The 12,789-nt window shown below is 45.5% G+C and overlaps 2 protein-coding genes across 2 annotated transcripts; both read right to left on the reverse strand.

Moving 5' to 3' along the window:
* csdc2a (cold shock domain containing C2, RNA binding a) lies at positions 1–1,035 on the reverse strand (the record flags this gene model as incomplete). The annotated part of the gene is made up of 3 exons (XM_080541795.1): positions 1–163; positions 418–540; positions 848–1,035. The coding sequence occupies 3 exons, from the start codon at positions 1,033–1,035 to the stop codon at positions 1–3; spliced, it is 474 nt and encodes a 157-aa protein (XP_080397921.1).
* A 2,641-nt stretch (positions 1,036–3,676) lies between these two features.
* On the reverse strand, positions 3,677–12,666 carry aco2 (aconitase 2, mitochondrial). The gene is made up of 17 exons (XM_080541489.1): positions 12,616–12,666; positions 11,454–11,602; positions 10,936–11,194; positions 10,721–10,813; positions 10,282–10,440; positions 9,707–9,857; positions 9,462–9,566; positions 8,642–8,733; positions 8,410–8,515; positions 7,908–8,065; positions 7,428–7,501; positions 7,189–7,300; positions 6,751–7,029; positions 6,283–6,474; positions 5,940–6,072; positions 5,654–5,775; positions 3,677–5,443 (listed from the first exon to the last, which is right to left on the reverse strand). The coding sequence occupies exons 1-17, from the start codon at positions 12,649–12,651 to the stop codon at positions 5,312–5,314; spliced, it is 2,352 nt and encodes a 783-aa protein (XP_080397615.1). The 5' UTR covers positions 12,652–12,666; the 3' UTR covers positions 3,677–5,311.
* Positions 12,667–12,789: the final 123 nt, after the last annotated feature.

Raw genomic sequence — 12,789 nt, forward strand, 5'->3', positions numbered from 1 at the left:
CTAAGAGCTGAAGATCTGTCCAGACCAGGTCTCATGTTTCGTTCCTGGGGTGAGGTGGGTGATCACCACCTCCACTGCCTGGATCTTCTGGTTCTTGGGTGGGATGGGGCAAACTTTATACGTGACCTCATCTCCTTCCATCGGCACGTATTCTCCATCGATACTAACAATGGGAGAGGGGAGGGGATTGGATAGAAACAAGCAATAATATATAGGATATTATGTTTAACAAAATCATATTTTAGCAATTTTAAGAGAATCCAGACTTCTGCACTACATTCAACTATTTGCCCACAAACATCAAAGAATATCATTACAAAAGCGGCATGAAGATTTGAAGGTTTACATGGTTTCCTCTATAGCCTGCTTCGCTTTTCTCTCCAAAATGTCTTCTTAACGCTCCTTCAGGACACTCACTCAGAGATGTGAACAAATATGTCCTCTCCGCTGTGGGAGGGCCGTATGAAGCCGTGGCCCTGGGACCTGGAGAAGTTTTTACACACACCCTTGAACACAGGCCCTGTCGTGGCTCTCACCGTGCTGATCAAGAGAGAGAGGAGAGGAGAGGAAAGGAGAGGAGGAGAGAGGAGAGAAGAGGGGAAACAACCTTAAGCTACATACTACTTCCCAGTAGGCGTAAATGGATTGTATACTGTGAGTGGAATGCAGAGAGAGACACAGCAGAGGAAGGCATTTGGTTGGCTGCTTTGGAGATGTGTACGTTGTATTGGTACGTACAATTAATAATGTATCCTCCCACTTCCTAACTGTTTAACCAATATAGACAAGCAGTTTGTAGTGCTAGTCACACAAACACTCTTGCACACTACAGATTATTTTCACTCACGCAGAGTATGTGCGGGTGCGCTTGGTGGGCAGGGGGCTAGGCAGCTCTCCAGGTTGAGGGGGTTTCCTCTCCCTCTCCCACACACGGCTGCCCTCTCTCAGGAAGGGGAAGGAGAATGAGAGGGGGGTGCGTGGCGAGCGCAGTGGCAGCGGGTGGTCAGAGGGGGAGGAGGGGTCTGAGTCGGCCATCTCTGGGGGCTCCTGGGATTCCCCTGTGGGGGGCCTGTGAAAGGGGCAGGAGGCAGCTGCCGCAGGTGGGTCACAGTTGGACAGAGACGGTTACACTGCCTGCATGGCAGTGAGTTTGGGAGTGGGTTGGTGTATCTGTGGAGGGTTCAATGGGAGGGTCGAATATGGAACAGTGGATGAACTTTATGGCTTCCTGAGAGGGAGAGAGAGTGACAGACAAACATAACTCAAATAAATTGGCAACAAATTCTTATAGACTGCGAAACAATAATGAGATTAAAAAGCATCATGAAAAAATGCAAAGCCTGCAAAATAACAATAACCAGCGATTTCAAGCACCGTCAGAAACACTGATCTCACAAGGCTTTGAAAATGTCCCAAGACAATTTACTGTACATACAACCCAGCCTGGCCAGACCTTAGTTAGATAACACATCATTATATTACATTCCCCAGACAGAAGCAACCTTTACGGTGTTGCTTTTATGCTGTGTTGATCTAAACATCATTGTTCTCTAAGCAGGCTGAACCTCTTCAAACAGCAGATTCTGAATGAATGAAAACAGGTCTAGACAGTATCCAATTATTTTAGCCATTGAGAGCACTGTTGTGTATCATTACAAGATATAACATAATGGACCTCCCATAGAGACGTGTGTGTGTGCAGACTATGCACTGTGTGAAAGATAAATGAGTCTAATGTGAGGCAAACCGTATCCCTTGGGCTGTTCTCTGATGTGACAAGTGCCACGATCTAAATATAGATGCCTGCACAGTACTGTAGTTGCCTCTGTTGTGGAACACGTCCTTCAGTGACTGAGGGGTCAGGATGGAGACATAGAGGTGAGACGAGAGCCTCACGAATGACCGTGAATCATAAAATGAATGATGAAAGGGTGTTGCACTTCTCATTTTATTGGTCAGCTGGAATCTCTTATCTCTTATCGTTTGGGACAGGGGGGGGGAAACATGTCACACACGAGTCATGTGAGAAAGGTGCAGGTTTCATCCTCATGAGGTCAGGTCAGTGGAACGTAGATGGTGTACACACATCTGTCATCATCATAGTGGCAGGCACTGAGATATAATATACTAAAAATGGATGTGAATACTCTATGATATTATTGCAAAAATGCTTTAACATAACAGTAACATTTTATTAAGGTTGAGATCAAATTGTATGTGTCGCTTTAAACTGGGAAAATGCTAAATATTTAATAGGAGTGACTATAAGCCTATGCGATGAATGATTGAATTATGGGTTGTAATGATATTTGCGTCTTTTGTTGTTGTTGAGAACTAGACAGAAAGGTCTGAACTCGTTGCACCTCCCAGAATCAGGGCACTGTAGCAGCTTGTGTCGGCACCATCTGCATGAGAGACACGTCCAGTCCACTCATACGACACTGCTCTTTCTTTTGGCTGCCTCTGCTGAGAGTCTGATGATCTAATCCTTTTTAACTTAAAATACCCTTCCCAGCTCTGTCACTGAGTGGGTTTATATCGAATTGATGGTCCTAATAGCCTGCTCTATAAATAACGCGTCGCAAAAGCAGACCCTCTGGCTCCTTTGATTCTAGAACATTCGTATTATCGTGAGCTTAGAATTATATGGTTCTATCTCCGTTTAGGGTAGTTCAGAGATATTGAGCGTCAAAGTTTTTACATTCCATTATGTTTTGTGAGATGGAACCTTTGTATTTTATGAATTACTAACTCAAAAATGTCAACATTTTAAGAATAACACCACACAGGCATTAATAAACACCTAATGGATCAGATTATGCAAAAAAAAAATCAATTTTGACAAAAATGGAGATAGAACCTTATAATTCTAACGTCACGATATTACTGGTTTGTGTATCAGCTGAGACAACAAGGACTCCTCTCAATGAAAGCTCAACAATAACGAGCCAATCAGCTGCAGACATCTCACCCATCAAGCAAGAATGTGGATATAACTACGTATATTAAGTATTTATAATGAAACAAATTGAACTTGTTGGTAGGCTTAAGCTCACACAAATAACTAATGTGTAACAAATGTATGGGTAGCCTAGAGCTTTTTTACACAAATGTGGGTATGGCGGTATTGATTAATTGAGCTCTTACCGTAAAATGTCAAGCTGTTTTCGGTCAAAGAAACGTGTAGATGTCTCGACTCTAGCCGTGATATAATTGCAATTATATAATTAACTCAAATAAAGCTACAGACATTGACACCGTTGAGAATACCTATCGCGTGGTGAGTGGTTGAGCGGCGCAAAATGTGTCTGTCCACACTGGACGGAGGAGAGCGCAACATGGAACGGGAAGGAAACCGTATCTTTGGATGAGGGGTGTGTGTGTGTGGGGGGGGGGGGGGGGGAGAGAGAACGGGGCGGGGGTCCGCGGGGCTACTGGGCCGACCCAATAAAGACCAGCAGGTGCAGCATGCTGCATGCATTGTAATAGGCGGCAATAAATTCCTGGTAGTCCTAATCATGAAAAGTTTGGCGACCTTATCCACACTACATAACAATATTATATCCTATCAACTTGTGCCTCTACAACTAAGATAGGCTGAAGATGCTATTTGAAGTTTTTTCTCTCTCTCTCACACACACACACACACACGGATGCAGCAGTCTATTCATTCAAATGTCACTTTATTTTACAACCCATTGCGACTGAATAGCACTCATTTCCGCAACACAGAAGAAAAGAAAAGAAAAACAGGGAAATCAAAAACATTTAAATATACATGGTACCAGACACCTTCCATACTAAACACAGGAGGAGTTATTATAGTATCTGTAATATGAATGAGTGTGTTCTGTTCTTTCTAAGGCTGAGGAGGGAATTATAACTAACAGGTTAGGCAACGGCACCATAACTCCGATTGCACAGAATATACCCCAGGCTTGAGAGACTGCTGCACTTTGTCATCCCAGTATTAATGGTGTTGGATTCTCACCGTGTCATTGCAGATAAATGCAATAAGACTACCAGAAATCAGTGTAATTGATATATCTGGTGTATTATCTGGTTCATGAACGGTTTGTGTGTGTGTGTTGGAGTTTATTGGAGTTAAATCAATTGGAGTTTAATCCGCGCCTCTGCTTTGACACAAGAGGTAAAGACACAAGGAAAAAACGTAACCCTACAAAAGAGGGTGCTTGACATACACAGGAACGTGTGAACGAGTCTGGAGATCCCACAGGAAAATACACATCTTTAAAATGCACATCTGAGCCTTTTGTGAGAGATAAAATTAAAATAAATAATCACTCTGTAAAATATCGGAAGCTTTGACCTGTGTGTTACTCAGTAAAGATGATCCAAACACAGGGAGTGTTAGTGGTAGCGTGGGGTCTGGGTGGAGGGGTCTGTTGGATGTACAGAGTTAAAGCAGAATATAGACAAGTCTCATGCTTGGCTCACACCAGTCTGTGTTACACTGAGCATCTACAACAAAATTAACACATAAGCACATCGTTTCAGCTGGGTGTGGATGGAGCTCGGGAAGACAAGACGGCCACCGGATCACGAAAGCAGATGAAGCATGCAGCCTGCCACACGGTGCTAGTGCAACTCAAAGACAAGGTGAGCAACTGCGGCATTGAAGCTAACTTCCAAGCCTGACCAATCTGTTTGAGCAGTTGTGACCACAGACACAGAGCAGTGGTTGGCAGTGTATAATGTTTCCGTTCCAGTCACAGACGTATATGTGTGTGTGTGTGTGCGTGCGTGCGTGCGTCCAACACTCAGCGGTAAGTTTCCCTTTGTGTACAGTATCTGTATCCAAACACCTATCCCTGACTGTCTGCCAAAGCAAACTCACAGTGCATACAGCTAGATTAGTTCCTGCCAATGTATGCATTCCTGTTAAGGGTACTGCAATGCTCTACTTTAGGATTATCCGTCGGATATCTGTGTGTGAGCATGACTTGTCTATACAGAATCTATTCAAATGTGACATGCAGTAGTTGTGGACTGAATTGGGCTGGGGTTAAATATACAAGAGGGGGCATGGCATTTATTCCTGACCACCATGTTGTTAAAATCCACCAAACCACCCTCTGCCGGCTTGTGAACCCCTCCGCTCAAGAGAGAAGTTTTCCTTAAGCACAGATCTGGGATCAGTTACCATACCAAAACTCTTACCAACCTTTAAAGAGTTATATACATATCTGACCCTAGACCAGTGGAAAGGGATAACTTCTACCCACACTGACCTCCCCCTCCCTCTATCCCTCATCCTCCATCATTTCTTTCTTTTCTTCCTCCTCCCCCCTCACTGCATCATCTTCATCCTGTTGAGGGCGCTGCCAGCCTGGAACCACTCGATCTGCGTCTCGTTGTAGGTGTGGTTGAGCTGGAACGAGTCCTCGCTGCCGTCACTGTGCTTCACTACTGCTTTCAAGGGCTAGGGAAGGCAGGGACGCATACATACAGTCAGAGATACACACTCGTAGGGCCCATTTCATAGAACCCAGTTTGAATCTAGTATTGTTAGTTTAGGACATCTGTTTTGTGAATGAAAAGTTTAAAAAAAAAAGCACCTCAACCCCTTTCCCTTCTCAGATCTGAGGGACCAGGTCATGTGTTAGTCAGATACATGACAGAGCTTCCTCACCTTTCCTGGGGCGAAGCTCTTGAGTCCTCTGATGGAGATTTTGTCATCTGGGCGGATCTTGTCGTAGTCAGCAGGGTTGTCGAAGGTCAGGGGTAGAAGACCCTGCTTCTTCAGATTTGTTTCTAAAAGGGGACGAGAGAATCATCTGGTTGGATGGCATATCAAACACATTTGAGGAGACCTACAACAAGGTATTGATAATTATATGTACTGATAATTGTAATTATGATGCCCTCAATACCCCCCACACCCACACCCACACCCACACCCTCTCCCCTGGGTGTACCATGGATCCTGGCAAAACTCTTGACGATGATGGCCCTGCCTCCCAGGTGTCTGGGCTCCAGGGCAGCGTGCTCTCTGCTGGAGCCCTCTCCATAGTTATCATCACCCACCGCCACCCACATCAAACCGTTGGCCTGCACAGACGAGACAATACAAAGTAGTTCAGCAACAAAAAGATATGAGATTAATAAAAACTTACCACAGCACAGAAACAATAAACCATGGCTATGGGTTCAATTCCTAAATGAATATACAGCACAGCAAAATCACTTTTTTATATTGTTCGTCACTAATAATCTGCAATATGGCGATATATTCACAGGGTGTTTGGGTCCAGTGCTTACTTTATAGTGGCGGGCCACATCGGGCACACCGCCGAACTCTCCCGTCAGCTGGTTCTTGATGCTGTTGACAGCGTCGTTCTCGATGTTGACCGCCCCAATGAGCATGTTGTTGGAGATGTTGTCAAGGTGACCGCGGAACTTCAGCCAGGGACCAGCAGCACTGATGTGGTCTGTGGTGCATTTGCCTTTTACCTGCAGGGGGAGAAAGAGAGGATGGAGGGATGAGAGAAAGGAAGAGGAGAAGAAAAAAAACTGGGCTGTTTTTTTCAGGGAATCTATGGTTATCAAACTCAGTTTTAATCTATTCCCATTATGCAGCAAGTACCACACTAAAATCATAAAGGCCATAATGCGGTGTCAGAAAACCCTTCACAAATGTGCACAACCACAATTCCATTCTTATATGGAAGTGTATGTGGGCAAAGAGAGACAACTGTCAACTGTGACGCCAGAGCAGTGACCTCTAACCTTGATGAGCACTTGCAGTTCCTCCAGGTCTCCTCCATGCCACTTGTCGAAGGGTTCCAGCAGCTGCAGTCGGTTGCTCTCGGGGCTGACGTCCACCCTCAGGGTTTGTCCGTCGGGGGGAGGGTGCTGGTAGGTGTCCTGGCCGGGGTCAAAGTCCCGGGCTGGCAGCTCGTCACCGGTGGGAGGTTCCAGTTTGAATTTCTCCCCGTTGGCCGCTGTAAGGTAATCCGTCTCGGGGTTGAAGTCCAGGGTGCCAGCGATGGCCATGGCTGTCACGATCTGGAGGACAAGGAACAGGGAAGAGGGAGTTCATCTTGTCTCTGTGTCCTGCAATTAGTGAGTCTACCTACCTTAGAGAGTGAAAAAACATTGGAGTGTGTAGCTGAGATACAGCTCTGTGTGTGTGTGTGTGTGTGTGAGAGAGAGAGAGACTGGCACCTCAGGGGAGGTGACGAAGGCATGTGTCGCTGGGTTGGCATCGTTCCTGGCAGTGAAGTTCCTGTTGAAGGATGTGACGATAGTGTTCTTCTCTCCCTTCTTCACGTCACGCCTGAACAGATAAGCATCATTTTAACACTGCATAAGTCCACATTCTATCTAGGAGAAGAAGACGTAATGAATGGCTTAACACATGAATATGAAGAGTGTCATGTCAGCTGTGAGGAAGCATTATCTACCTGTCCCATTGTCCGATGCAAGGTCCACAGGCATTGGCCAGAACCACTCCTCCAACATCGTTCAAGATCTTGGACTACAGGAGCACAAACACCTTTAGTTAGACTCAGCTCAGGGGAGGCTGGTGGAGATAGGAATCGGGGGACAGGCTCATTGTAATGCATGGCATGGAATACAGAATGGCTTCAATCACATGTTTGATACCATACCTCATTCCATTCTATGCATTACAAATGAGCCTGTCCTCCAATTTCTAGCTCCACTGACAAGAATCTAATATAGTTAGCCCTTGCCCAGTCCAAACACCATCTAAATAGACTTCTTACATCTAAACAGAGTGGACGGTATTAGCAGTATGGTAATAGCTCCACCTCACCCTTCTAAACCTTCAGATCTACAAGAACTCTCTAGAGGTCGGAGCTAGGGGGTTCATTTTGGAGAGGCCTATCGTCCATCTCCCCATGCCATGGGCTGGGACTCACATAGCCGTCTCTCTCGATGGTAGCGCGGATCTGTTCCGACCCGGGGGTGATGGTGAATTGGGCCTTGCACTTCAGCCCTTTGTCCAGAGCCTGCTTGGCCAGAGAGACCGCCCTGCCCATGTCCTCATAACTGGAGTTGGTGCAGCTGCCAATCAGACCTGAGGAGCAGAGAGAGAGCACTTATTTTTTTTGAGCTGGGCAATGAAACTTATTTTTAAGGAGAAGAGGTTCTGTAGTGAGAGGTTCTGTAGTGTAGCATTACTGCAGTTAAGTGTGTAGTTATAAAAACCTCAAAATCCTCGTCATGGAATATGAAAACAGCCGGTTGAGTGATGTTTATGGCGGGGTATTTACATGGTTTTGACCTGACAACAAACTTCAGGTGAATTAGCTATTGTGGTTGGTTTACATCCACAGTAATTGCTAACTGATGATAGTCTACTATAAAAGAGCAGAATCATGGTGGTCACAGTCACTGTAGGGATTTAGAGGCTGCACTGACCCACTTTGACCTCCAGGGGCCAGCCACTCTTCTTCGCTGTGGCACCGATTTCTGACACAGGGTGACACAGGTCAGGGGTGAAGGGCCCATTGATGTGGGGCTTCAACTGAAGGAGAGAGAGTGGTTTAACGAAATTGTCATAAATAGAATTGTCGAAACAGTCTATGGATGGAATGTATGACAGTCAATGTTGTGTGTAGTGACGTGCGGGTCAGTGAGAGCAGGGACCCACCGTGTCCAGGTTGATCTCAACCACCTGGTCGTACACACAGCCCGCGTCAGGGACCAGCAGGTCTGAGTACTCGTCAGACAGAGCAGCGATCTCTGAGGGGAGAGAAGAAGAAGAAAAAGGGGGGATGAGGGTTGAAACAGACACATAAATAAATAGATCATATCTTTCATTGCCTGACTTATTCCTCTTCCATATAGTCTATATCAGTGGTCTTCAACCAGGGGTCCGCGACCCCTAGGGGGTCCGCAGAGGTACTGCAGGGGGTCCGCCAAAATAATTTGTGAGAATTAAAAAATATAACAAATGATATTGAGTAAAGTACAAGCATTAATAGGCAATAATACACTACTTTTGACAAAAACAATTTACAAAATAAATGATTCCCATGATGCAGAGTCTAACATAACGTTAGCTAAATTAAAAAAAACACCTGTCTAGCAAGCTAGGTGTTGGTTAAAATGGTGCAGTTCGGTCTTTGTTGTGAAATTAACGTTAATCAATAACGGGAAATTATATATTTTTATCAATCATAAACACATATAGGCTAATAACCCAGCATATAAATAATAAGGTGGAATAAAAGGTGAATTAAGTAAATATAAAAGTTATTATAGGCCTTAAAATGTGACACATTAAAAAAAAATATATACATATGGGGGTCCCTGTTCTGTTTGTCTCGCGTCCAAGGGGTCCATGGGCTGAAAAAGGTTAAAGACCCCTGGTCTATACATCTCTTACATGGAAAACAAGCAAAACTGAAAACAGGTATTGACATCTTTATAAAGGCATTTATATGACATTCAGTAGATGGGACGAGTACCTCCGCGGCCGGTCTTCTCCAGGTAGGTCCTCATGCGGTGGTTGTAAGGGAACACGGAGGTGGTGGCTCCGATCTCAGCCCCCATGTTACAGATGGTCGCCATTCCTAGAACACAATACCACACTGGGTTAGGGGGACTACAACTTCTGACAAAAAAGCCCAAGTCGGTTACGACACATTGGTGGTAGATAACTTGTGTTGACGTCATGAAGGCCAAAGACAAGCCCAGTCTCTGGATCCCTGACCTGTGCAGGAGATGGAGTCGACCCCAGGTCCGAAGTACTCCACAATGGCCCCGGTACCTCCCTTAACCGTCAGGATGCCGGCCACCTTCAGGATCACATCCTTGGGGGAGGTCCAGCCAGACAGGGAGCCGGTCAGCTTCACACCGATCACCTGAGGAAGGGCCACACGGTTTAGTGACAGAATGAATGAGGCAGGACAGCATGTGTTCTACATTGTGCAAATGCATTACCTGAGGGCACAAGGAGAGAGGTGTGTCAACAGAGCTGTGTGTATAGTATAAACCAAGAATGAATCTGAAAGGTTGCAAGGATTTGCTTCAAAACACAAAAGCTTTCTACATTTGTTTCTAAACCAAATGTGACAGGAGCTAGTGTTCTGTTCCCAAAGTTGGCATGGACTTTTTTTTTTTTTTTTTTACAGATTATGAAAGTGCAGATTGTAAGCTTTCAAATGATGTGTCATACATTGAAATCTGAAAATATTTGAAGAACATTTTAACGTATCAGATATAGCAGAGCATATAGGTGGGAACAGAGGTAGACAGACAAGAGACACAGATGTGTCTTCTACTTACATTGGGACACTTGAGCTCCCATGGGATGTCAGCCATGACGTCGACAGCATCAGCTCCTCCCACTCCGATACAGATAGAGCCCAGTCCTCCACCATTGGGTGTGTGAGAGTCTGTGCCAATCAGCATCACCCCAGGGTAAGCATAGTTCTCCAGGATAATCTGGATGGATGAGACAAGGGAAGAGTCACATACCAGAAAAGTCCAAAACTGACACTATGGGCCAGTTTCACAGACAAGGCTTAAGCCTAATCCTGGACTAAAAAGCATCGACAATGGAGATTTTACATTGAAAGTGTGATTTAGTCCAGGACTAGGCTTAAGCCTTGTCTGTGAAACCGGCCCTATATCTTTTAGGTTTTGGTTAGAGATTAGATATGTAGATGATTTCATATGAACATAAATCAATTATTACCACCATTGCAGTGAACTTGTTCCATACCTGATGAATGATTCCAGAGCCTGGTTTCCAGAAGCCCACTCCATATTTGGCACCAGCGCTGGCAAGGAAGTTATATACTTCCAGGTTCACTTCCTATGGAATGGAGGAAGACAGTTTGATATTTTCAGTGTCTGATCTTATTACATTTAATCTGTCCTCATCATCAACCTCCATGTGCTGCCTCAAAACCCCAGAGGCCAGACCTAACCACTCACCTTTGCCCTCTGCAGGTCCTCGGGCCCTCCTAACTGGGCCTGGATCAGGTGGTCACAGTGGATGGTGGAGGGCACAGCCACCTTGGGCAGGCCACTGCTGATGAACTGCAGCATGGCCATCTGGGCGGTGGCGTCCTGCATGGCCACGCGGTCCGGCCGCAGACGCAGGTACGTAGTGCCCCTGGCGATTTCCTGGTTGTGGGGGTCATCAAGATGGCCATAGACAATCTTCTCGGAGAGGGTAAGAGGCCGGTTGAGTCTGGAAAGGGGGGGGTGAGTCGAGTTATTATGAGGATTGAGGACATTGTCGCTGTAGCCAACTTGTCGTTGTTTTAGCCAGGCAACCATGTAGCATTGTAGAATGAAGAAAAAAATATATACTTTATTTGTGCGCAGCCAGAATGAAAAGTGGTGGAAGAGAAATGGTAGATAGGGCCTGACTGCCCTGTGCAGTATCTCATCGAGTGTTGACTGCCAAAACAACTTGTGCCATGTAAACAGTGGAGGGGCAGACTGACCTCTTACGCACAATGTTGACATTTGACTGGAGCTTCTCGTAGTTGATGAAGGAGCCGGGCTCGAAGCGGCTCATGGAGACCTTGGCCTTGGCATTGGCATTGAAGGCTGCCGACACATGCATGCGCCGTGCACCCTGGCCCAGGGCAAGCTGGGAAGATAAAGGTAAACCATAGAAGGATTAGTACACCAAAACATGCTAAAAGGGTGGTAAGCAGTGTTTCGGGTGTCTGGGTTTGTATCAAGAAGACATTCCTATAATTGGTCGTGAAAAGTGCCTCCCACAATGAAGGCAGCTGCAGCCCCATGCAGTGGGAGGCACTTCTCATCCAAACCATGAGAGGGGGTAGGGTAGGCAAATACCATTAGAGGAGATGTAAAGTAAGTGTGTATCACCTAAACTAAGGCAGGACATACTTATAAATTGCTAAACTGATTACTTGCCTCCATCTCTCAGCTTTATGCTCAGGGTTATTTTCTGACCCTGAGCAGACTCTTTGGTAATATCAACAAGGTTTAATCTACAGTCTACATGTCTATGCAGAACCTGATAGTGAGAACACTAACAGTAACAGGGACAAATTATTAGGTCGATAAACAAGACATTTCCTTATATTGATGGACTGCAATGAAGGAAAAAATGAAGGAAAAATCTAAATCATCTGCAGTTAAAACAAAAATCCCACGACAACACTCTAGTCTTACTAATGTGACCTTTACTCTGTACGAGTACAATCTCAGAGGTGTTTTCCACGGTGGTGAACAAGTGCGTGGCTTGGCAGCGCCCTGTGTGGTCGCTCTGCGTCCTAACCTTGTGTTAACCTTGCAGATCATACAAGTGTACTCAGTTGAAATGACATATGGCGGGGCCATACAATTATAGTGTGGCGTAATTGGCACTGTACAGATATGGCTCTGTACTAAGTCATTTAGTATTTGTGTGTCAATGACAAACTGGAGCCTAGAGCCAGCGGAGCGAGTTAAGCCGTCTCAGGACACGATGACCTGGACAGTCGCAAAGCATTTCAACATTCTCTCCCACAGCAACCGGGGACAACGCTACTGTCGACATCCAATCTAAGGGCTTTCGCTCCTCCTGAAAGGTAGATCCTGGTAGATCTACTGACGCCAAACGTGATTTTAGCGAAAATATCTGTCACTTACCTGAAGCCGGGTGACTGTGAGACAGTAGGCCGCCATTTTGTTCACTGACAAAGATGTGACTGTCGACTAGAGTTGACGTCAGGTTTTGTTGCCTGTCAACGTAGCCTGTCTTGGCAGGGCAAAGGAAAGCACGTGCAAAGTTGTTTTTGAAATAGATCATTTATGGTTCATACC

This window comes from Nansenia antarctica (genome assembly GCF_963989245.1).
Source record: "Nansenia antarctica genome assembly, chromosome: 11".
Classification (NCBI taxonomy): domain Eukaryota; kingdom Metazoa; phylum Chordata; class Actinopteri; order Argentiniformes; family Microstomatidae; genus Nansenia; species Nansenia antarctica.

What these genes read in the sequence shown, in the direction of transcription:
- aco2 (XM_080541489.1), bottom strand. Translation starts at nt 12,651, where the DNA reads ATGGCGGCCTACTGTCTCACAGTCACCCGGCTTCAG. An exon ending in TCACAGTCACCCGGCTTCAG is followed by an intron (nt 11,603 to 12,615) that starts GTAAGTGACAGA and finishes TTATCTTCCCAG; the next exon opens with CTTGCCCTGGGCCAGGGTGC. An exon ending in AGGACCTGCAGAGGGCAAAG is followed by an intron (nt 10,814 to 10,935) that starts GTGAGTGGTTAG and finishes TCCATTCCATAG; the next exon opens with GAAGTGAACCTGGAAGTATA.